At 44.0% G+C, this 24,800-nt stretch overlaps 1 protein-coding gene across 5 annotated transcripts in view; it reads right to left on the bottom strand.

The window, feature by feature from the left end:
* Positions 1 to 24,800, bottom strand: part of CACNA1E (calcium voltage-gated channel subunit alpha1 E) — a 964,825-nt gene that overhangs the window by 65,795 nt on the left and 874,230 nt on the right. For all 5 annotated transcript variants that reach the window (XM_075320594.1, XM_075320596.1, XM_075320595.1 and 2 more), the window contains 7 exons: positions 24,471 to 24,608; positions 24,177 to 24,378; positions 17,608 to 17,772; positions 15,704 to 15,814; positions 15,491 to 15,574; positions 9,944 to 10,069; positions 7,663 to 7,728 (listed from right to left, as the gene is read on the bottom strand). In XM_075320594.1, the coding sequence (XP_075176709.1) occupies positions 7,663 to 7,728; positions 9,944 to 10,069; positions 15,491 to 15,574; positions 15,704 to 15,814; positions 17,608 to 17,772; positions 24,177 to 24,378; positions 24,471 to 24,608 (892 nt within the window). The remainder of the gene's footprint in view (positions 1 to 7,662; positions 7,729 to 9,943; positions 10,070 to 15,490; positions 15,575 to 15,703; positions 15,815 to 17,607; positions 17,773 to 24,176; positions 24,379 to 24,470; positions 24,609 to 24,800) is intronic.

The raw sequence follows: 24,800 nt of genomic DNA, 5'->3' as shown, positions 1-24,800 counted from the left end.
GCATATTTAGTGATTTTCCTTAACACAGTATATACCAGCACATGTAATTTTGAAGATGGCTGCCACACCAGGGATGATGAACAAAGAAGACATTCCTAAGCCTGGACTGACCAATTAAGAAGAGATTATGCTAATTTCTATACGTCTTAATGTCCAGCCTACGATACTTGATTGGACTAAACTTTTGTATACACCCTTCATTTCTCAAGAGCTATAGAAGTTTCAAACAATAAAGACCACTTGGTCAGTACCCGTCATGGAGATAGTTATAACTGACTTGTTGTCCGATATTTATTCTTTCTCATGTGCACACATGACGATATAATTTGAAACAGCAGTCAGATCCAAAGAGGGACCGCTTGGATCTCGTCCTTAACAGTGGCACCCAAGATGGGACTACCGTAAGACGGATTGGACGAATTTCTCTCTTGGATGCAGGAGGCTATTTCCCAGTACGCAAGGACCACCGACAGAGACCTGATCACTCTCAAAAATCACGGGTAGGTTTCATGTACAATGTATATGACGATTTGCCTGTGAATCGATGGTCTTCGGCGAAAGGTTTGACCTCTGAACTGAGAGGGATGTTGATGTTGCAGACCCCAACGTGGGCCTATCTTTCGCTGGTAGTCTAGAACAAAGAACAAATCCAGACCCATAGGTGTTGGATGTGGGGTTTAAAGGATCTGACTGTCTGTCTGTATTTCTGAGTTGTAAACGGGAAGGGGGGGGGCTTTTTCTGTTCCATAGAAAGCCTGTAAATTCTTCGCTCTGACTTCGTTCTCAAAGAGTTAATTGTCTGCAGTCTTTCTAACTGAGAGGAAGAGAGGGGGGGTCATACACCCACCGGATGTTTACACAGGGACAGAGCGGGGGTCTGGAAATTACGCAGCGATGTCCCTGCAGTCTTTCTACTGAGAGCAAAGAAAAGGGGGGTTAGCAAATTACCCACCGCTGCTTGGAGCGAAGAGGCAGAGGGAGGGGGAAGCAGGAGCCCACGGACGCAGCTGCATTCTTTCACTGAGAGGGAAGAGGAAGGAGGGATCACTTACCCACTGCCGTAGTCTTTACATTGAGGAAACAAGAAGGAGGGGGCTAGTGTGAGTGACTGGGAGAGAGCACGGAGCCCAGCTAGTCTACAAGTGCTATTTTGTTTGGAATTTAGAACATAAACTAGTTGGCTTATGCGTTTTCAGTATTTTGCAATTGAGTTTGTTTTTGAATAGAGGTATGGAAACCAGCGATTCCCCTGTGTTGCAGATGACACACCACTGCTTATTAAATATTAAATATTGGATATTCAATGAGCGAGGAGGGAAAGGGTTTCAGTAATAGTTTTGAATGAGCGTATCTCCCTGTGTTTTACTAATAAACGCGCGCCACTGTTTGTGTAGGACATGCAAACGAGGTGGAAAAGAATTCCAGTTGGATGTTTAGGTAATTTAAAGTGTTGGAATTAGCGTATTCCCCTGCGTTTTAGTAATAGACGCGCGCCACTGTTTGTGTCGGACACGCAAACGAGGTGGGAAAGAATTCCAGTTGGAACCGGCCGGTCCAATTAGAGCACTATGCATACTTTGTTCAAAAAGAAATGTGTTTTTTTTAGTAGGAGCTGAGAACGCTATCGCCCTAGTTATTAAAAAACAAAAAAAGCGGGAAACAGTATACAAAGCATTGTAAAAAGAATTGTGTAAAGTAGTTGGACTACCACCAGATGGCAGGCTGCAACCCATGTATGGAAGTCCATATTAATCTCCAGTGAGGGTATAATGAAGAACAAAGACCCCATTCACTGCCTGTTGCTGTTTGTAGTATCACTAAATGCCTTTCTTTAGCTGTGCCTCATTGTTCTCCTTTAGAAGTCATTATATCTGGTACTAAACAAACCTCTCCTTTGTATACTAGAATGCGAACTGGTTTACAGCCATTAAAAGTAACACCCCTGGCTCCATCCGTAGTTCCAGCCACTCCCATTATACCCATGGGGCCTTACATGGACGTACACCCGGAAGTCAGGTGCCTGGAACTTCCTGTGGCAGCCCTCTTGCTACACCCACTGATGGCAGTACACCTCATAAACCACGCCCCTCTCAATGGCTCTTTGTCCACAGCTCTCCACCCATTCCCCTTTCGACTTTTTGTTTCTTTTTTTAGGGGGGGGGGAGGTGAGGGGTGTTCTCTGGTATATATGACTAACACATTTGAATACCGTGTTTTTCCAAAAATAAGACCTCCCCCAAAAATAAGCCCTAGCAGGGATTTTCAGCATTTTCGGAGAAAGGCTTAAATATAAGCCCTCCCCCGAAAATAAGCCCTAGTCGTGGATCAATAATGAAGTGTCCGTGGAGCTAAAAAAGTTACAGATACTGCAGGACACTTCATTATAGACAGCGGCACCCGGCAATTACACTCACCCGACACTGAGCGGCAGGACCTGCAGTGATCACACACCCCCACACATCAGATCTCACACACACACACAAAATCAGATCTCCCACACACACCAGATCTCACACAGTCAGATCGCACACATAATCAGATCGCACACACAAACATCGGATCACACGCAAACATCAAATCACACACACACACACAAACATCGGATCGCACACACATCGGATCGCATACACACTCACCTCATCCAGCGACACCGATCTCTTCTCGCCAGGAGAATCCTGAGAGGCAGTGCGGTGCAGCGAGACGAACAGGACCTGCGGCCGGACACGTGACTTGCTCTCATTCCCTGCTGCCGTAAGTGCTGTATGTGATGTGTGTGTGTGATCTGCTGTGTGTCTGCAATCGGCTGTTTTTCTACGATCGGCTGTGTGTATCTGCGATCGGCTGTGTGTGCCTGTGATTGGATGTGTGTATCTGTGATCGGCTGTGTGTATCTGTGATCGGATGTGTGTATCTGTGATCGGTTGTGTGTGCCTGCGATCGGATGTGTGTATCTGTGATCGGCTGTGTGTGCCTGCGATCGGCTGTGTGTATCTGTGATGGCTGTGTGTGCCTGCGATCGGATGTGTCTATCTGTGATCGGCTGTGTGTGCCTGCGATCGGCTGTGTGTGTCTGTGATGGCAGTGTGTATCTGTGATCGGCTGTGTGTGCCTGCGATCTGCTGTGTGTGATCTGCTGTATATATCTGCGATCTGCTGTGTGTGTGTGTGTTTGTGTGTCTGATCTGCTGTGTGTGTGATCTGCTGTGTGTGCCTGCGATCTGCTGTGTGTGTGATCTGCTGTGTGTGCCTGCGATCTGCTTTGTGTGTGATCTGCTGTGTGTGCCTGCGATCTGCTGTGTGTGTCAGCTAGCAGCAGGGTAGGACGGCATGCAGCACCGACCGGAGATCACAGGGAGGACCTGGGAGCCACGCAGACGTCCTGGTCTGGTGAGTATGAGTCTGCTGGGAAGTGGGGTGGGTCTACTTTTTTTGGGGGCGGGGGGGTAAAGTTACCCCCAACCGTGTTTCTCCAAGAATAAGACCTCCTCCAAAAATAAGCCCTAGTGCTTTTTTTGGGGGGGGGGCAAAAAAAATATAAAAGACAGTGTCTTATTTTTGGAAAAACACGGTAAGTGTAAAATAGTATATTTGTTTACTCAGCAAACCAATAAATGTAAGTCAGAGATAAATAAGTGAAACTTTTAAAGAATAATAAATAGAAAGAGGAATCTGTCCACATACAATCAATTGGTATTTTAGAAGTCCTGCAACATTATATCATAAAATAGAATAGAGGTAGGTAAATACATATTTTTTGTAATGTGTTAGTTAATCTAAAAAAAATATATCTTAAACGACTTACCCCTACTGATGTCAGAAGGTATCAAATCCATTTGTAGAAAGAAAGAGAAAAATATGTAATGCATCCAAGGGAGATGTGGAGATGTGTGTTGTAGAGCGTGAGATGTTTTCACGGCTACATCTTTGTTATAACAAAAGATGAGGTTTTTTTTCTTTCTCTCTGGCTTCTACTAAGAGATAAGAATGGAATGTGTCTTTCCCCAATAGTGACGGAAATTCTGTTTAACCCTTAGAGTTCAGGATTTCACATTTTTTTAGTTTCCTGCTCATACCTAAATGAGTCAATTAATTTTGTAGGGAAAATTGGATTTCATGAGATATGCGAATTAGTTTCTGTGTTGTTTTGTTTTTATATGGTGATTTATTTGAACAATATGTTTTTATTTTGTGACTCTATATTCAGATTCTATTCCCTTTTCTGGTTGTACGATTCTTTCTAAACAATTTATATTTTTGCAGGTTAGCCACCCAGTCACAGCTGTCATCTATTCATGTCTTAATTATTTTTACTGGCAAAGGTTTTTTTTCTTTGTGGATACAGTATATACGAACAGTGTTGTTTATCGTAAGGTTTTAAAATTCCCCAGCCATGTATATTGTTGGAATACCAACATAAAAACTCTGAATTTTGCCACATTGGTAAACAAAAAACTAAAAAAAGGGGGGAAGAAGTTAGATATTATATTTTCTGACAGTAGAGGGTGCAGCAGGCATATTAGATAGGCTTTGAAGCTGGCCTTTCTTTTGTAACAGTTATGTTTACTAGATTACTATGAGGCATATCTGTTAACTGAAATAGGAAACTCTTGTCTTATATGTTTATTTGTTTATTTAGTATTTTCAGTCATGTGAAGTATAGATGACCACTAACTGTATTATGGTCAGAGTTAAAGTAATAAGAATGATCTAATGTATATTTGTTTAGTTTTTGTTTTCATAGATGGAACAAGATTTTGGTCGATTCTACACTGGATATGCTGCGGTTTGCACAACATGAGGTAGTCTAAATTTTTACCACTCCCTCCCCTCCTATCGGTACAGGAGGCAGTGACGTATTAAATGCCCTCTCTAAATGAGTAGAACAGGAGTGGGTAAGAGTCTTTAGATGTGTATGTAGGTTGTAGATCTTTCCTGTTGTCAAATGAACTAGGTATGCTGAAGAGAAAGTCTAGATCTGAGCTGATGGAATCGTATGGAGATCCTCGCACAGGTGCAGCTGACCAAGAAGCAGTGAACAGGCCTAGAGTTGAGAGTCTTTCACCAATATGGACCATACCTCGGTGACACCTGTCACATTAGTGACTTCTGTCACTCCTTGTGTTCTTAAATCCCTACAGGAACAAGCAAATCAACAAGGAATGGAGTGTGACATGCAGGGAGCCAGCTGACTGATTAAGGTCTGTGGATAAAGGGTGGTAAGCTTTCTCTGCCATGAGAGGTCTTCTTAATGATGGTCCAGGTAACCTATGGACTAAAATCTGTGTAAGACAATTGTCAGTGTGTGCTTTGGTGACACCAGGGTTCAGTAGTCAGGTGGGCAGACTCACCCAGTCTTGTAAAACATGTTCTTAAAACGAAGTGAGAAAAAACTGTAAAGAGTCCGCAAAAGCATCCTGCACCTGCTCTACCCATTTTTAGAGACTGCAAACTGATTATAGATGTATATCATGAGCACATTGTATAGATTTCTCTCCAGGTTTGGTCAGAGGCATTACAGTGCAGAAAACGACGTTATTGCTGAGAAGCACATGATGGTGGTATGTAAAATAAAAATGGGTTTATAAAAAGTGTATATTGTATAGAAAAGTGGAAACTGGGAAATTGTGTACAAAATGTATGTTTTGTTTTCTTTTCGTAATAAACAGGTTTTTATGTAAGATGTTTTTTGGTTTAGCACAAACATGTACAATTTTTATATGATTGACTAAATAGTGTGATAATCAGGCCAGGTGTATTTTCCAATTCCAGATCTTAAATCAGAGTTAGTAGTATATGGTCTCCAGTCAGGAGACTGATTGATCCTAAAGGACAAGCGAGAAAGAGCCATGAGTCTACACTAGATGAGCCGATCCAACCGTAGAAACATCTATGGATCCACGCCTCGCATTACAAAAGGGTTGATCAACCAGAGCTGCACTGAGTGTTCTGCTCATACTTATCCTTTTCAGAAAACCTGTACAGTCTCAGACCATTATTGCCAGAACAGTTAGAAGAGAGGACTTAGAGAACCTTAAGACATGGGAAAGTCCAACTAGAAAGGGTGAGGACTTGCCTAGCAGTCCTTGGTCTCAAACCGGTGAAGAAAACCACTTTCCCTTTCCGCCCATGCCTCAACGTTCAGTTAGGCAGGTTTTTCCAACAGATCTTTCTACCTCTCTTCCTAAGGGAACACAGTACCCTTAGAATTCAGAAATGGCAGAAATAAGTCTTTAGGGGGGACTGTTGAGGATAAGAATTGAGTAACCAAAAATACTTAATTCAGCCATTTCATAGACTCAGGTATATAGTTTAGTAGATGTAAATTAACACACATATTTATGAATGCCTTTGTTCTTTTTACTACACGTATCTATGTATATTGCATATTTAGGGATTTTCCTTAACAGAGTATATACCAGCACATGTAATTTTGAAGATGGCTGCCGCATCCTGTCTCCACCCGAGATGATGAACAAAGAAGACATTCCTAAGCCTGGATCGACCAATTAAGAAGAGATTATGCTAATTTCTATACGTCTTGAAGTCCAGCCTACGATACTTGATTGGACTAAACTTTTGTATACACTCTTTATTTCTCAAGAGATATAAAAGTTTCAAACAATAAAGACCACTTGGTCAGTACCCATCATGGAGATAGTTATAACTGACTTGTTGTCCATTATTTATTCTTTCTCATGTGCACACATGACGATATAATTTGAAACAGCAGTCAGATCCAAAGAGGGACCGCTTGGATCCCGTCCTTAACAATAACAAGCAACGCAGTACCCTGTTTCCCCGAAAATAAGCCCTAGCATGATTTTATAGGGTTTTTTGAGAATGCTTGAAATATAAGTCCTACTCCAAAAATAAACCCTAGTTACAGTCAGGGCCGATGTTAAGGGGAGTCAAAAACTGCACAATATCTCATGAACCCCACTCTCTTAGGAACCCCACCAGTTGTATTCCGAGGTTAAGATTGTTTAAGGACCTTTGATGACTTCACAGTCATGTGACCAAAGGTCTCTTAACTGCAGGAGTCTAAAAGAACTCAACAGGAGGCTGGCTGCTATGCAGGACTGGAATTAGGGGAAAGAGAGAGAAAACTGGGCAATTTCACAGGGCCCCCATTCTCCTAGGGGCCCCAGCATTTATATCCTGATGATAGGATTGCTTAAGGACCTTTGTGATATCACGTCATGTGACCAAAGGTCTCTTAATTGCAGGAGTCTAAAGGCAAGTGTGTATTTAGATAGATAGATGATAGACAGCTACACACACACACACACACGTGTTACACACAGGGTTTACAGAGTTACGCTGATGTTCCTGAATGTAATATGACCATATCTAAATAAATGTTGATATATTTTTGTTCAAGAATAAATGTGGATTGTTGTTCATGGAAAAAAAAATAAGACATCCCCCTAAAAATAAGCCCTTGCTCATCTTTTGGTCCAAAAAATAAAATAAGGCCCTGTCTTATTTTTGGTGAGACATGATACATATCAACAGTACATACATCAGATACGTAGCATTATAGGGAATTTGTAAAATCCAACATAGAAGACATGTTAATAGACTTAACAGTTTCTCCGCATATCGCTCGTTACATCCAGACATAACTTTTTACCCTAACATGTGACTGTGTAATAGACGCACCTGCATCCCGATAATAGCATAGATGAAGAACAGCATAGCAATCAGGAGGCAGACATAAGGAAGAGCCTGGAAAGAAAGACATACAGGTATATGGTAAATATATGAAAGACCATAAGAAAGGAGCTTGGGCCATGATAAACCGTCTAAGAATCTAAACTCTGACGCATATTAGGATCTGGTGTCTGCAGGGTCCGAGCTATAGCGGGTGCAGGGTTTGCAGTTGCACCTTGGCCCTGGAGTCTGGAGGGGAAAGAGGTCCCTTATTCCCAATGGCAAAAAACAATATATTAAAGACCCATGAGAGTTAGGGTCAACTGTTACAAGATGTTGCCCTGGGACCCACAAGCTGGAATGTCGCTGACAATCTGCAGAATAACTCGTGGTCTCATGCACATACAGTAGATTCTGAGAGAATGTGACGAGAACAGCAGTGAGAATCTACATCGCTATGAAGCGTTCTAGCAGGACGTGAGTGGGAAAAGGCAATGTTAGATTTAAAGGGAACCTGTCACCAGGTTTTTGTTACCCCATCTGAGAGCAGCATGAATTGGGGGCAAAGTGTAGCGCCAGCTTCTCTGCAGAGACGCTGACTTATTCACCGACCCAGCCGGATCGCGTCCTACCTCGCACTCCCCCGGCCAACCACATCTGCTGCCGTCTCCTTCCTCTCCCAGGCCCTGTACATGCTGCACAAGGTTCCCGGGGGTGCACCTAAGACGTGTGAGTGCACATCAGCCCTCCTCTTAAAAGGCACGATTTCCAGGAGAGGCACTGTGTATTTAAAGCCCGCTTTACACGCTGCAATGTATCTTACAATGTGTCGGCGGGGTCACGTCGTAAGTGATGCACATCCGGCATCGTAAGTTACATTGCAGTGTGTGACAGGTACGTACGTTTGCGATTGAACGTTAAAACGTTCATCGCATACACATCGTACCTTTCTCTAGAATTGCACGTCAGATTGTTCATCGTACCCGGGGTAGCACACATTGCAGTGTGTGACACCCCGGGAATGATGAACAGCTCTTACCTGCGTCCTGCGGCTCCCGGCCCACAATGCGGTAGGAAGGAGGTGGGCGGGATGTTTACGTCCCGCTCAGCTCCGCCCCTCTGCTTCTATTGGCCGGCTGCCGCGTGACGTCGATGTGACGCCGAACGTCCCTCCCACTCCAGGAAGTGGACGTTCGCCGCCCACATCGAGGTTGTATAGAAGGTAAGTACGTGTGACGGGGTTAATCGTTTGTGCGGCACGTTCAACAAATTGAACGTGCCACACATACGATGGGGGCGTTGCAAATCGCATACGATATCGTATGCGGAATTGCAACATGTAAAGCAGGCTTTAGGCATCCTCCCATTAGGGAAGGTGCCTGCAGAACACATTCAGTTAGTCAGTCTACCAGTCTGCTAGCTGGTTGTAAGGTCCCGTTAACCCTATGTCCGTCTCCTGTAACTGCCTTCCCATACCTGACTACCCCTGCTGTCCGTGCCCACCATTCCTGTCCATGCCCACCTGTCCAGCCTGTCTCAGTCACCCCACCTGTACCTGGGGGTCAGCTGCCGTGGTACCAGTCACTTCCTCACGATCGGCACTTAGTTAAGCTCCACCCATTAAAGGGTAAGCCCTGGTTCCCCTATGGTCCAGTGGGTCTACTAATCCCGCTGACTGCCCCTAAACTGCCACAAGCGTTATGCAAAGATCCTGATTCCAGCAATGTATCACTTATTGTGCTGCTTGCTGTCATTTTGATAAAATCACTGTTTTTTCTGCCATAGATGTAGCAGTTCTCTGAATGCAGCGCTCTGTATAACCCAGCCCACACCAATGATTGGCAGCTTTCTGCCCATGTACAGTGTATAAAGAAAGCTGCCAATCAGTGGTGGGGGCAGGTTATACAGAGCTCATGAATATGGAGGACTACCTAGCAGCAGGTTTACTAGTTCTCTAATCATAATTTCCTGCTGATAAGTCATTGATTTTAACGTAACAATACTAAGCAGCCTAGTAAGTGACACATCACTGGAATCAGCATCTCTGTCCCTACATTTTGCTACTGTCAGATTAGATGGCAAAAATCTGGTGACAGATTTCCTTTAAGAGATCCTGAAAGCTAAGTTCTTGCTGACTAAGCCTCCATAATCCATCACTAGGATATTAGATATTGTGGGTGTAATACAAATTCATGGGGTCCAGTTCATATCTAAATACACATAAGTGTAGAGACATCGCAGTGCTAAAAGGAAGACACAATAAGGCACAAGTCACAGTAATATTAGTTACCTTGAAAGACTGCACAAACGTCCACAATAAGATCCGGATTGTGTAGCCCTGCCGCAGCAGCTTGATGAGGCGCGCCGCGCGGAACAGCTTCAGGAAACTCATATTGAAGCTGCTCGTGTTCACCAACTACAAGGAAAGAAAACCAGGATATTCATCTTCTGCACGGGAAGATTTATCCACGTCATATTCATCATTAGCAGAGCATGTGTTTATATCATTTTCAGCTAGAAGTAAAGATACATCTCTAAGGAAGGATAAGTTCACATATTGTGTATTTGTTGAAAAAAAATAAAGCAAATCTGTCTGCCATTCTATGTCTCCTCCCTTATCTCAGACCTACCCTTCATGTGCTCTCCAGAGAGCTGCACGGCCCTACCTCTCCTCCCGATCACTGTCTACCACACTACACGTGCTCTCCACAGTGCTGCACCACCCTACCTCTCCTTCCTCATCACTGTCTACCACACTACATGTACTCTCCACAGTGCTGCACTGCCCTACCTCTCCTCCCTCATCACTGTCTACTACCCTACATGTGCTCTCCACAGTGCTGCACCGCCTTACCTCTCCTCCCTCATCACTGTCTACTACCCTACATGTGTTCTCCACAATGCTGCACCGCCCTACCTCTCCTCCCTCATCACTGTCTACTACCCTACATGTGCTCTCCACAGTGCTGCACCGCCCTACCTCTCCTCCCTGATCACTGTCTACCACACTACATGTGCTCTCCACAGTGCTGCACCGCCCTACCTCTCCTCCCTCATCACTGTCTACTACCCTACATGTGCTCTCCACAGTGCTGCACCGCCTTACCTCTCCTCCCTGATCACTGTCTACCACACTACATGTCTACATGTGCTCTCCACAGTGCTGCACCGCCTTACCTCTCCTCCCTGATCACTGTCTACCACACTACATGTGCTCTCCACAGTGCTGCACCGCCCTACCTCTCCTCCCTGATCACTGTCTACCACACTACATGTGCTCTCCACAGTGCTGCACCGCCTTACCTCTCCTCCCTGATCACTGTCTACCACACTACATGTGCTCTCCACAGTGCTGCACCGCCCTACCTCTCCTCCCTCATCACTGTCTACTACCCTACATGTGCTCTCCACAGTGCTGCACCGCCTTACCTCTCCTCCCTCATCACTGTCTACTACCCTACATGTGCTCTCCACAATGCTGCACCGCCCTACATCTCCTCCCTGATCACTGTCTACCACACTACATGTGCTCTCCACAGTGCTGCACCGCCTTACCTCTCCTCCCTCATCACTGTCTACTACCCTACATGTGCTCTCCACAGTGCTGCACCGCCTTACCTCTCCTCCCTGATCACTGTCTACCACACTACATGTGCTCTCCACAGTGCTGCACCGCCTTACCTCTCCTCCCTGATCACTGTCTACCACACTACATGTGCGCTCCACAGTGCTGCACCGCCCTACCTCTCCTCCCTGATCACTGTCTACCACACTACATGTACTCTCCACAGTGCTGCACCGCCTTACCTCTCCTCCCTGATCACTGTCTACCACACTACATGTGCTCTCCACAGTGCTGCACCGCCCTACCTCTCCTCCCTGATCACTGTCTACCACACTACATGTACTCTCCACAGTGCTGCACCGCCTTACCTCTCCTCCCTGATCACTGTCTACCACACTACATGTACTCTCCACAGTGCTGCACCGCCCTACCTCTCCTTCCTCATCACTGTCTACAACCTTAATTTGGCTTTTAATTCTGCAAATGATCTAAAGCCCTTCATATACACTACCTAAAAGCGGCTGACCCACATGATTTTTGCAGGTTCAGCAGACCATCTAATGTGCATTGATTCATAACACTGAAGCATGAAGTCTGCCCGCAGCGGAGCACACACTGGAATATTTACCTATAATAGAGATTAAGGATCTATATCCAGAGGGGATATTTTGATTTTTTAGTTAGAGTATGAGGACTGCTGAGCGCACACTCCAAGGTGTAAGAGCGATTACTAATTCATAACACTATTAATCAGCTCCTGGGGACGGCTAATGAGAACTGAACAATAAAGGTCCAATGGCTACAAGGCTCCGGAATCTCTACGCATCAGTGATCTGTTCTAAAACTAAGAAGAGAGTTAATTAAATGCCGTTAATTGTAGAATGACAAATGATTTAACCTTATCAGTGACAGAATGCGGCAATTTTCAGTAGATATTAAGCCTCAGAGTTATTTACATTTTAGTACTTTATCACCTTCTAACAGACAAGTGACTACATGCCGATCTATCCAGTTAGACATTTTGGGCATTGTTTTTTTTTCATGGGGTTCCACCGGGAGACCTTGTAGATCCTGAGAATGTGGCCCTGAAATGCCCACTTATAATGAACCAGTACCGCACATGACCACCATACTGTAGCCCCTTTCATCGTCTATAGGACTGCAGAACGATGTAATAGAATATCTCCATCAAGTCCATAGATAGATGAATTGAGCCATGCCGTGCCCGCAACTTACCCGAGTGACGTCACCGCTGATCGCTGCTCAGTGTCTGCCTGAAGTCCACAGCGGGCGGTCATGTACCATGATCGCACGCTGTGCCTTCAGCAATATAGCAGATCCGGAATCGTCGTGGGACCTTGTGAGGATTTCGTCGGACCTGCAGGGGTGTTTTTTGGGTTAATATAGTGGTGAAAGAGGGTGATATTTTGTATTTTATTATAGTGTTTCTGTGTATTTACTTTCACTTACAGATTAGTTATGGGGGTCTCATAGATACCTCACATTACTAATCTAGGGCTTAGTTGCAGCTGTGAGTTGTAATTAACCCCCTATTACCCCGTTGCCACTGCACCAGGGCAATTGGGAACAGCCGGGTAAAGTGCCAAGATTGTCCCATCTAATGGATATGACAATTCTGGGGCAGCTGAAGGCTGCTATTTTTAGGCCGGGGTGGCAAGATAACTGTATTTTTTAAAAAAAAAACTGGTTCGGTCCGCCAGTCCTGGTTATCTGTGAGTCAGCCGATCACTGAGCGTGACCTTTCCTGAGTGGCCACTACTCATTTTTAACAAGGCATTTCTAAGACTCTCAGTGTGAATATGTGATAACCAACCAAGACAAGTCTTGCAAAGCAGTATTTTTCATAAAGTAACAATCCCAGAATCAGGGTCAACAGTCATCCCAAGCAACCATACAAGGATATCTAATTCCTACACAATTCAGCTTTTAACTGCTGTAACACTGGACACAATCAGGCTATGGAGGTTTCACGGTTTCTCTTGTGCTTTGTTTTGCATAATTTAACCCTGTTGATTTTTTAATACTATTTTTGGAGAACGAAAGATAAGCCTTAGTGGTTAGTGACGCTTCTATTTTCCTTACTGGAATTAATTTGATTTAGAGTCATGCATTTATTTATTTTTTGGTAATGGTTTCAGATAAGAAAATTTGCTACAGTATTGAGGCACATTATGTTAGCCCAGAATCAGACTGCGTTGTCATATAGGCTCCGAGCCAAAGGTTTTCTAATATAGGCCAAAGTTTAAAGACGTTTTTCACTACTAATGTGATCTTTCTTTTATCCTAACTCTTCCTAACACTTTCATAATATATTTCTGCTATCTACTCGCCTCTAAAGCAGGCTTTACACGTTGCGACATCGGCAACAATATATCGTCGGGGTCACGTCATTAGTGATGCACATCCGGCGCCGTTACCGACATCGCAGCGTGTAACGCAAATGAGTGACGATCAACGAGCACAAAAACGTCAAAAATCGTTGCTCGTTGTCACGTCGCTCATTTCCATACTATCGCTGCAGCGAAAGGTACGATGTTGTTTGTCGTTCCTGCGGCAGCACACATCACTGTGTGTGACACCGCAGGAGCAACAGACATCTCCTTACCTGCCTCCACCGCGATAGGAGGAAGGAAGGAGGTGGGCGGCACGCTCTGGTCGCTCATCTCCGCCCCTCCTTTTCTATTGGGCGGCGGTTCAGTGACGCTGCTGTGACGTCGCTGTGACGCTGAACGAACCGCCCCCTTAGAAAGGAGGTGGATCGCCGGTCACAGCGACGTCACAGGGCAGGTAAGTGCATGTGACGCTGCCGTAGTGATAATGTTCGCTACGGCAGCAATCAACACATAGCATCCGTACGACGGGGCGGGTGCTATTGCGCTCGGCATCACTAGCATCGGCTAGCGCTGTCGCAGCGTGTAAAACCTGCTAAAAGGCTTGTAAATATCTTAATTGTTGTTGTAGCTTTGATCTTTCTGGCTGCAGACTGGAATGGGACCAACTGGGCAGAGTATGTCACTGGTAGGGGCTGAGAGGTGAGATGTGGGCATGTATTCCCAGACTACTGTCACTTACAGAAAGGCAGCCCCACCCCGACCAGTAACATACCCTGCTCAGTTGGTCCGAGTCCGGTCTGCAGCCAGAAGGATCAAAGCTCCAAAAACAATAAAGGTATTTACGAACCTTTTACAGATAAGTTTACAAGAGCAGAGTAGATAGCAGAAGTATATTAGGAAAGTGTTAAGCTGGGTTTACACACTGCAACATCTCAAACGATATCGCTGTAACGTCACCGGTTTTGTGACGCAATAGCGATGTTGTTTGCGATGTTGCAGTGTGTGAAACCTATCAGCGACCCGGCCCCTGCTGTGAAGTTGTAATCGTCACAAATCGTTCAGGACCATTCCTAGGTCCTTTGTTTCCCGCTGTGCAGCAAGCATCGCTGGAAAGTTTCAGTGTGTGAAAGACTTTGCAGCGACTTTGTTAGCAACTTCCCTTTCAAAAGGCTGCTTATCAACGTCCCCAACAACCAGCTAGGTCGCTCTGCAGATCCGGATCGCTGTTGCGTTGTTGGCCAGGTTTGCCTGTTTGAACGCTCACCAGCGACTTAGCAGAGACTTAGGGAGGTCGCTGTTACGTCACAAAACCGGTGACGTTACAGCGATGTCCTTTGCGATGTTGCAGTGTGTAAACCCAGCTTTAGGTAGGAAGAGTTAGGACAAAAGAAAGAAGATCACATTAGTAATGGAAAACTTCTTTAAGTATTTTTTCAGCTGCAATACACCACTCTACACTCCATAGTGATGGGAAAATTAGATTGTTAGCCCTGATGGGGACATTGAGGATGATCTCTGTAAAACTCTGTAGAATTTAAGTTAATAAATAAGTACAATAAATAAGCTTACATCTGGAGTTCTAACACTTAAGATTTCTCTTCATCTTAATGGGGTTTTTCCCATGATAGGTGTTAACTTGCCTATTGATGGTGTCTGAATCAGAATGGGGCATTTGTATATTTGTTAGAATGGAGTAGCAGGTTTTTTTCCCGGAAAAAAAAGAAAAACAACGTCACCCTCGGCAGTCCCATGCAAAATAAAGGAAATCATTCCAAAGGTTGGACCTCCACCTATCTACTGTACAAGATATCACTTACAATGTTAGGTGATAAGATCTATTCACCAGAGATCCACTTTTAGTTAGAAAGATATGAAGCATCAGACAATAGATAATAGCAGTAGACACCGATCCTCTCACCTTACTGTCTGTAAGAATAATCTCTGTGATGCTGCCGATTACTGTGATAAAGTCAAAAATATTCCAGGTGTCTCGGAAATAGTTCTATTAAAAAAAAAAACCCAGCAAATATCTTATATCTCACAAAATCACTCATTGCATCTAAAATATAACACTCGTGCCATGTTTACAGGAGACAGATTCAGGGACAATAGACGAGTAATTGTTACCTACCAGGAATCCAAATGCAATGATTTTCAGGATGCACTCCAGAGAAAACAGCATGGTGAAAGCAATGTTCAAATACTTCAAAGCAAGTTCATAAGTGTAAGGAGCCGAGTAATACTGGAAGAAACGAGGAAAATATACCCTGAAAGGCATGTTTAATGGGAAATGTCACAATATAGGTGGAGTGTAACATTTAGGGTTCGCTCACATCTGCGTGTAAAATACGGTGAGTGCAATCCAATAAAAAATCACCAATGTTAAACAATAAGTCAATGCCAATTTGAGAGTTTCTTCTTATCTGTTTCCAGCTTGAGGAAGAAATCACAGCATGATGCATATGGTCGTGAAAAACAGCCGAGACTCCACTATGCAAGTCTGTGGGTGTGAGAAAAAAAAAAAATGGACGACACATGGACCATCTGTATACTATCCGACTTTTAAGGATAAAAAGGATCATTCTGTAACATAGAACACTGTAAATTATCCTGTAATTACCAAATTTTTCGAATTATAAAACGTACTTTTCCACACAAAAATTTGGGAGGAAAATGAAAGGTGCGTCTTATAATCCAAATGTAGCTCACTGGGAGGTGGTAGAGAGGGGTCGCAGAAGCAGGGCAATGATGCAGGCACTGTGATGGGGCTGTGGGCACTGTGGGCTGTGGCGCTGTGGGCTACTGTGCTGCGGGCGCTGAGGCAGGGGCCATCCTGAAAATGTCGGCGGTGCGGGCTTCAAATAATGGCGTGTGCACAGATGGAGCTCTAGGTTCTAGATCTCATCTGCGCATGTGCCAATCTCCCAGTGGACTTAAGGAAAACAGGGCTCAAATGTGGCTTGTGCTCATATGATATCTTGGCTCATCATTGAGCTAATAGCTCAATTTGTGCATGCGCTGACTCTGGGCGCCATTTCTTTGAAGCCCACACCGCAGACAGTTTCTGGATGTTAGCAAGGAGACAGGATGGGACTCAGCACCAATTCCAGGATAGCAAAAATATAAATCCAACGAAAAATATATAAAAGTGTAGAAACTTTATTCAATGATTAAAAATCCAAGAAAAACATCATCGGTTCCATGAAAACATCATGGCTTGACGCGTTTCGGACAGTTGGAATATAGATATCTAGAATATAGAGTATAGATAAGTCCTTAATCATAAGCTTATATAGCTCTATATCTATATTCCAACTGTCCGAAACGCGTCAAGCCATGATGTTTTCATGGAACCGATGATGTTTTTCTTGGATTTTTAATCATTGAATAAAGTTTCTACACTTTTATATATTTTTCGTTGGATTTATATTTTTGCTATCCTGGAATTGGTGCTGAGTCCCATCCTGTCTCCTTGCTATTGCCTCTACGGACCTGCCTGTCCGGTGGACATCCTGCATCCCACCTGAACTGAGCGGATACATATACGGGTGAGCTGAATAATTTTTTTTCTTAGTTTCTGGATGTTGCCTACCTCACAGCGCCCGCAGTGAGCATCTGGGACACCCTCAGCACCGCCTGCAGCATCGCCCGGCTCTTTCACTGCCCCTGCCTCATGTGACCCTGCTCCACCACAGCTGCCGCCCCACCGCCTAGTAAGACACCACTGGATAGTAAGACAGAACCCTTTTTTTATACCTTTTATTCTCTATATTTGGGGTGCGTCTTATAATCCAATGTGTCTTATAAACTGAAAAATATGATAATTATTGTTGAATAATAGTTGCTGAGAAAACCCCCCCACGCCATACCGATGCTAGCCGGGAAATGTACACATTCACATAGCACTCACATAACATTCCAATCATGACACTCGTCCTACTTTTCTGGATGAATATTGGACCGTTTTTTCATACGCTAGCATGAGCGAACCCTTAATGTCTTCAATCTCCAAAGTAACCAAATTCCCATTCTTACCTTCATCATGAGCACCACAGTGTTTAGGGCAATCATGGCCATGATTGTGTACTCGAATGACGGGGAGACTACAAAATGCCACACGCGGTACTGGAAGGTATGGCGATTCTGCGGCATGTAGCGGGTCAGAGGCTTGGCGCTTATAGCAAAGTCTATGCAGGCTCTCTATGAAACAAGAAGATACATTTCTCAGCATACAGAACTTACTCTTCTTCTATATAACGCTCCCCCAAGCTTTTCAAATAGACATTGGTCAACATCAAAAAGCAAAGTAATTTGTAAAGGGTAATTCTAATATTTAATAATTTTGTAATCTTCCACTAAAAGAGCAAAATCTCTATAAATAACATTAAATGGAACTTTGGGCAAAACTGACAAGTTACAAATAGAGATGAGCAGCAAATCTACCGAAATTCAATTTTTTTCAGATTTGCTTAAATTCATCTGGTAAATTTGATGCACAAATTTATTTGACGAGGATCAAATGTACTTTAAAATACGTGTTTTTCTAATGAAATGATCCTCATTTTTCCCCGACCCTTGTTTGTCCGTGTGAGCAGCTTCCCACAAGGTCTTCTGGTCCTCTCCTAGGTTCCTCCATATTCACCGTGGTCTTCGATACCTCTAGCGTTGATTCAGCTTTGTGACATCATGACGTCACCGGCCAACGCACATCACGATCTTTCGAGGCATTTCCAGTGTCGTGGGTGCTGAAGACCAGTGTGAAGATGGAAGAGGTGTGTAGTCAATCAAAATAGTATAGGAGGACTGGGGAGAGCTGGGAAGGGGTTAATAGATTTTTTTTTAACCCCCTAACCGGTCCTTTAGAATCCAGTAAAACGACATTCAGCCACCTACCATTTTGCTTGATTCAATTGCAAAAAAACCTAATTTGATTTGCTTTGACTTGATATACTCCTTTGTTGCAGGGTGCCATTCAGCAACCCCCTAATATAATCATATATAGAGACTAAAAGGGGTTGTTCACTACTGAACAAACTCTACTTAATAAAAAAAAAACACCCTATATAAAATAAAGAACAGTGGATATTTACCTCTTGTAGTGGTGCTGTTCCAGCTATTTCAGCGCCACTGTTTCCACAGATTGTGTGACTTATGGCACATGCAGGTCACAGCCAATAAGTGGCCGTTGTTTGGCTGCAGCCTTTGCTATTTCATCAGGGGGGTCGTCTGCCCTGACAGAATATTGATTAGCTGCAGCGAAAGAGTGGCCATTTATTGGCTACAGCTTGCATGTGACACAATGGCACGTCTCTCTCCAGATAGAGCGCCGCCAGCATAGCTGGAACAGCGTCGCTGCAGAAGTCGGTTATCCACTGTTTTTATTTCATATTGATTAAACAGTAGTAGACAACCCCTTTAAGGGGGTGCAATAGGACATTCTGCATCATGTACCACCTCTTATTGTCTTAAGGCCCCGTTACACACAACGACATATCTAACGATATATCGCCGGGGTCACGGATTCCGTAACGCACATCTGGCATCGTTAGCGACGTCGTTGCGTGTGATAGCAAGGAACGACCGTTAACGATGGAAAATACTCACCTTATCGTCCATCGTTGACACGTCGTTCCTTTTCAAAAAATCATTGATTGTTGATCTCGCAGGTTGTTCATCGTTCCCGAGGCAGCACACATCGCTCTGTGTGACACCTCGGGAGTGACGAAGTACAGCTTACCTGCGGCCGCCGGGAATGAGGAAGGAAGGAGGTGGGTGGATGTTACGTCCCGCTCATCTCCGCCCCTCCGCTTCTATTGGGCGGCCGCTTAGTGACTCCGCTGTGACGCCACACGAACCGCCCCCTTAGAAAGGAGGCGGTTCGCCGGCCACCGCGACGTCGTTAGGGAGGTAAGTCCGTGTGACGGCTCCTAACGATACTGTGCGCCACGGGCAGCGATTTGCCCGTGACGCACAAACGACGGGGGCGGGTGCTTTCACCAGTGATATCGCTATGTGTAACACCCCCTTTACACTGCATAAGATAAATTAGTTTTGCCCCGAGTATCTTTCTAACAGCCATTTTATAATAAGTTACAGTATAGCCATTAACAATAGGTTGCAACCTAATCTTGTTTTCAGTTTTACCAAGGAATAGAAAACACTATTTTTAAAGCCATAAAATAATGTAAGGAGGTTAGACACAAGAATATGTAAACAACAAAAACATATCGAACTTGTCTAGAAGACCAAATGAAAAGATAATGGCTATATTCTGATAAATAATCTCGCCATTAAGTGCACTTCTGGGAGTGTGACTACATCTGGTTATAGAATAACTGGGAAAGTTAAAGTTTCATGTATTAAAAAGAATCCGTCAGCAGGTTTTTGCTGTGTAAGCAGATGACAGCATGCTGCAGTGGTTAAAAAACAAAAAGCAACTGTGCCTCGCTTATCTGTGTGGGGGAAATTGTTTACTTAAACTAATGGCTTCATTAGCCTGTAATTAAAAACCGAAGAACAGTACAACTGGATCTTAGCAGCAGTAAAAGGCAACGACTTCTGGGGAAATGCATAAATACAAAGAGAGTGGAAGTCTTTCATTTTGCCAAAATAGCCACATACCTCAATCAGAAACGATAAATAGTCATAAGCACAAGTGTGCAGATAAAAATGTTTACTTTTATTAATCAGACAATAGTATGAAACGAGGCATGAATAGTACAATAAATATAAGAGAGGTTACAACGACATAGAGGGTGATAGGTTCCCCGAATGTGGCTGCATGCAGGAACATACAAAATAGTTAACAGTAGCTCACTGGTATGGTCAGTGCTGAAAAGGGTTAATACTCATCATGATGCAAACCTGAAGGGTAACAGCTGAAAGGATCGGCGTACCAGTTAAAGAGGGTATACAATCCACACAGCACAAACCAAAAGCCAGTATTGAGCTTACCAAATAGCGTAGAAGAGCATGCAGGCACACACGGGGATAGTCCCAACATGTGTTTCGTGTGGTGACTTCTTCAGGGGACTGTGGACAACAGGGGAACATGTGAGCTTAATATACCTGCCGTACTCATATGGAATTGGCAGCACATGTCGCGATTCCATGGGGCAGGGAGGCGCAGCGTCAGTGTGGGCGGCTACACCAGCGCCGTCTGGGTGAGGGAAGTTCCCTTATTGACGTCAGTAAACCCAGAGGACGCCGGGAGGAGAGCCGTACTCACCGCGCATGCGCGATCCCGCAACCAGGAAGTGCGATCGCAAATACCATATTAAGTCCTGGCAACAGTAAGGGCAAGTAAACGCAAATAGATATCCTAAAAGGGACATCACATATAGTAGATATTGATGATCAATCATATGCACAGTGGTGAACATTAGATCAGTACATGTGAGTACTTGCAAAAACAACCTATCCGCCTTAAACGGATTTGTTCCGATACGGGTGTATTTGAGGATCGGGCCGGTGAGATGCGCGATAGGTTTAGGGAAAGAGGTTACAGCATGAGATCCATAAAAAAAGCATTTAGACGTGCAAGGTCAGCACCACGAGACCAGCTCCTCTTAAGATTTAATCCCAGTAAGATACGCTGCACGGAACCGAAGATTCATTTTGTTTCATCGTTCAACCGTCAGTGGGACCACATTAGAGGCATCCTTACTAAACACTGGCCTGTTTTGCAAACAGAACCAGTGTTGAGAAACACTCTGCCTGATCGCCCTCTTATGACGTCCCGCCGCGGCCGTAGTTTACGTGATATGCTGGTCCACAGTCACTATCTAACACGTAATAAACTACCTTTCTCTATCGGACGTCCTGTATGTGGTTCGGTACCCTGTGGATCATGCATGGCGTGCCGCCATGGAAACATCATTCGGGAAACCTCCTTTATTTCCTCCAATGGCTCGAGGACATTTGATATACGACAGTATATTTCTTGCAATAGCACGGGCGTTATTTATTACGCCACGTGTGAATGCAATCTAATATATGTCGGGCTTACTAGCCGGGAACTCAGAGTCCGGACGAGGGAACATGTAAGAGACATTATTGCTGCGAAACAGGTTAAAACTGAGGATGCCGACACGCTTAAGACCATTCCCCGCCACTTTAGGCTTCATCACCGGTCGGACCCCTCAGGCTTTAAGGTGAGGGGGATCGACCAGGTACACCTTGGACTTAGAGGTGGAGATATACATAAGATTTTGGCGAGGACGGAGTATAGGTGGATTTTCCTCCTTGATACAGTGGTACCCAAAGGACTGAACGAAAGACAAACTTTCGCGTCCTTTATATAAATCAATATATCTCTTTTCTGCGGTTTTTGATAATATTTGGCTCTGTTTGGTTGCGATTTCCATGTGCCATCTGTGTTTTTCCGTGCCTTTTTAACACATTATTTATTTTTTAGGTCCCCTTTTTAACTTCACCTTTCTGTGTTTTCTTTTTCACAGTTCACTCTCCTTCTGTTTAATATCCCTGCCGGATTTTTCCATTCCAATTTTTGAAGCTAATTGCTCTAGTATCTGGAACATTGAATATATATAAGAAATATGGAAAATGGAATTCTCTATAAAAACTATTCTGGATTATTAATGCAGCAAATTCCGTGTCTTATAATCCGGCCACCGCTGATGTTTTCACTTTGTACTTTGATGTGACATACTTGATCTAATGCATGTATATCTAGCTAATGCTGTGGCCGTACACTTCTGTACATTTAACCACAGTATACTATTAAAATTGACTAGCTATGATATGCTTAGGTTGTTTTTGCAAGTACTCACATGTACTGATCTAATGTTCACCACTGTGCTTATGATTGATCATCAATATCTACTATATGTGATGTCCCTTTTAGGATATCTATTTGCGTTTACTTGCCCTTACTGTTGCCAGGACTTAATATGGTATTTGCGATCGCACTTCCTGGTTGCGGGATCGCGCATGCGCGGTGAGTACGGCTCTCCTCCCGGCGTCCTCTGGGTTTACTGACGTCAATAAGGGAACTTCCCTCACCCAGACGGCGGTGGAGTAGCCGCCCACACTGACGCTGCGCCTCCCTGCCCCATGGAATCGCGACATGTGCTGCCAATTCCATATGAGTACGGCAGGTATATTAAGCTCACATGTTCCCCTGTTGTCCACAGTCCCCTGAAGAAGTCACCACACGAAACACGTGTTGGGACTATCCCCGTGTGTGCCTGCATGCTCTTCTACGCTATTTGGTAAGCTCAATACTGGCTTTTGGTTTGTGCTGTGTGGATTGTATACCCTCTTTAACTGGTACGCCGATCCTTTCAGCTGTTACCCTTCAGGTTTGCATCATGATGTATATTAACCCTTTTCAGCACTGACCATACCAGTGAGCTACTGTTAACTATTTTGTATGTTCCTGCATGCAGCCACATTCGGGGAACCTATCACCCTCTATGTCGTTGTAACCTCTCTTATATTTATTGTACTATTCATGCCTCGTTTCATACTATTGTCTGATTAATAAAAGTAAAATTATTTATCTGCACACTTGTGCTTATGACTACTTATCGTTTCTGATTGAGGTATGTGGCTATTTTGGCAAAATGAAAGACTTCCACTCTCTTTGTATTTATGCATTACCCTGTAATTAACATTGGAGGACTAGAAGCTCAATATAATAAATTCAGATATAAAGTTATACATTAATTTACTTAATATGTAAGCTCATGAAAGTTATTAAAATAGTTGATGAATAGGAAACACTTTTTTTGTAAAGATAAAGAAAGGTTCGGAGCTGTAAGAGCTGAAAATATCCCCTGATGTCCGAGCCTGAAATTGAATGAAGAGATTACATTAATTAGAGGAAAAGATTAGTATCTGTAGGTCCCGAATCCTTCTGTATTTTGTAAATAAAATAATTTAAAATAAAATGTAAAAGACTTTTAAAGGTCTTGTGAACTATTCACACAACCCCTTCTCCATCCAAATAACAACACCAATACTCATGTCCGCTGCCGATGCCATTCCAGAGATGTAGGCTTTTGCTCTCCCGGGGATTGCATGACATTGTTTCGTCACATGATCCCTGCAGCCAATGAGTGCTGCCTTCACTCTCATATGGACATAAACAGTCATCCGGAGGGAGTGAGATGGCAGCCGCAGCTCTCACTTCCTCTAGATGTCTTGATTTGTCTGAAAGAGAGATGAGTGAAGCCAGTGCTGATTGTCCACAGGAATCATGTGATGTAACAATGTCACGCTATTCCCGGGAGAGCGAGTGCCGAAACTGCTGGAATAACACCAGCACTACAGGTGAGTATAGGTTTTGTTATTTTGTTGGGGGCAAATGTAAGCATGGACAAGGGATTGTTCGAATAGTGGATAACCGATATAATGCAATGCAAAGGTGTATGTTTATCCTGGTGAAAACCGGCAGGTGGCATAGGGAGTCCTATAAAATAGCTTCGAAGTAACTTTCTTCTCGATGAAATATAGTTGTCTTTCTAATGCCACCTATGGGGATAGCTGTCCTAACCCTTACTCACCTTATGTCAATAGCTAAAAAGACAAGTAGCTAAAAAAACATCACGGTCCCCTAAAATCCCCAAAGCAAGCCTCACCTCATTCTTTTCAAGCCGACATTCCTCCATCATCTTGTCTCCTTGTTCCTGAAAGGTGATGATAATAAGAGCCACAAATATATTGACGAAAAAGAAAGGGAAGACTACAAAGTAGACAACGTAGAAAATGGACATCTCCATCCGGTTGCTCCGACTTGGGCCCCTATCTTCTTCAGTCACATCCACAGAATGCTGAAGAACTCTGATGACAAGAAGAACAAAGCAGGTTCCTTAGAAATGTGCTTCTTCATCATCCGGCAATATTCGTAATGAGATTGGATGAAAAATACTCACTGAGGCCAACCCTCCCCTGTAGACACAGTGAAGAGTGTAAGCAGCGCCCATATGATGTTGTCATAGTGGAATTCATGTCTCTTCCACTCTCTCCTCTTTACTTCCATCTTGTTTTTCTCGTGGTCTATGTAACTTCCTCTAGAGCAGAAAAGAAACAAACCATTGGCATGCATTTCCTATACAGAGTATTGGTCAAAAAGGAATGGTCTAGAAGGCCTAAAGCAGCATTAAAGGAGCTGCAGGAATTTCTGGCAACTACTGGTTGTGTATTACATGTGACCACAATCTCCTGTACGCTTATATCTGTCCTGTGGTGTAGGGTGGCAGATG

The sequence above is a fragment of the Anomaloglossus baeobatrachus genome, chromosome 8, assembly GCF_048569485.1.
Source record: "Anomaloglossus baeobatrachus isolate aAnoBae1 chromosome 8, aAnoBae1.hap1, whole genome shotgun sequence".
Lineage (NCBI taxonomy): Eukaryota > Metazoa > Chordata > Amphibia > Anura > Aromobatidae > Anomaloglossus > Anomaloglossus baeobatrachus.
The sequence above is the reverse complement of the archived record's forward strand: the minus strand, read 5'-3'. Positions and strand labels throughout refer to the sequence as shown.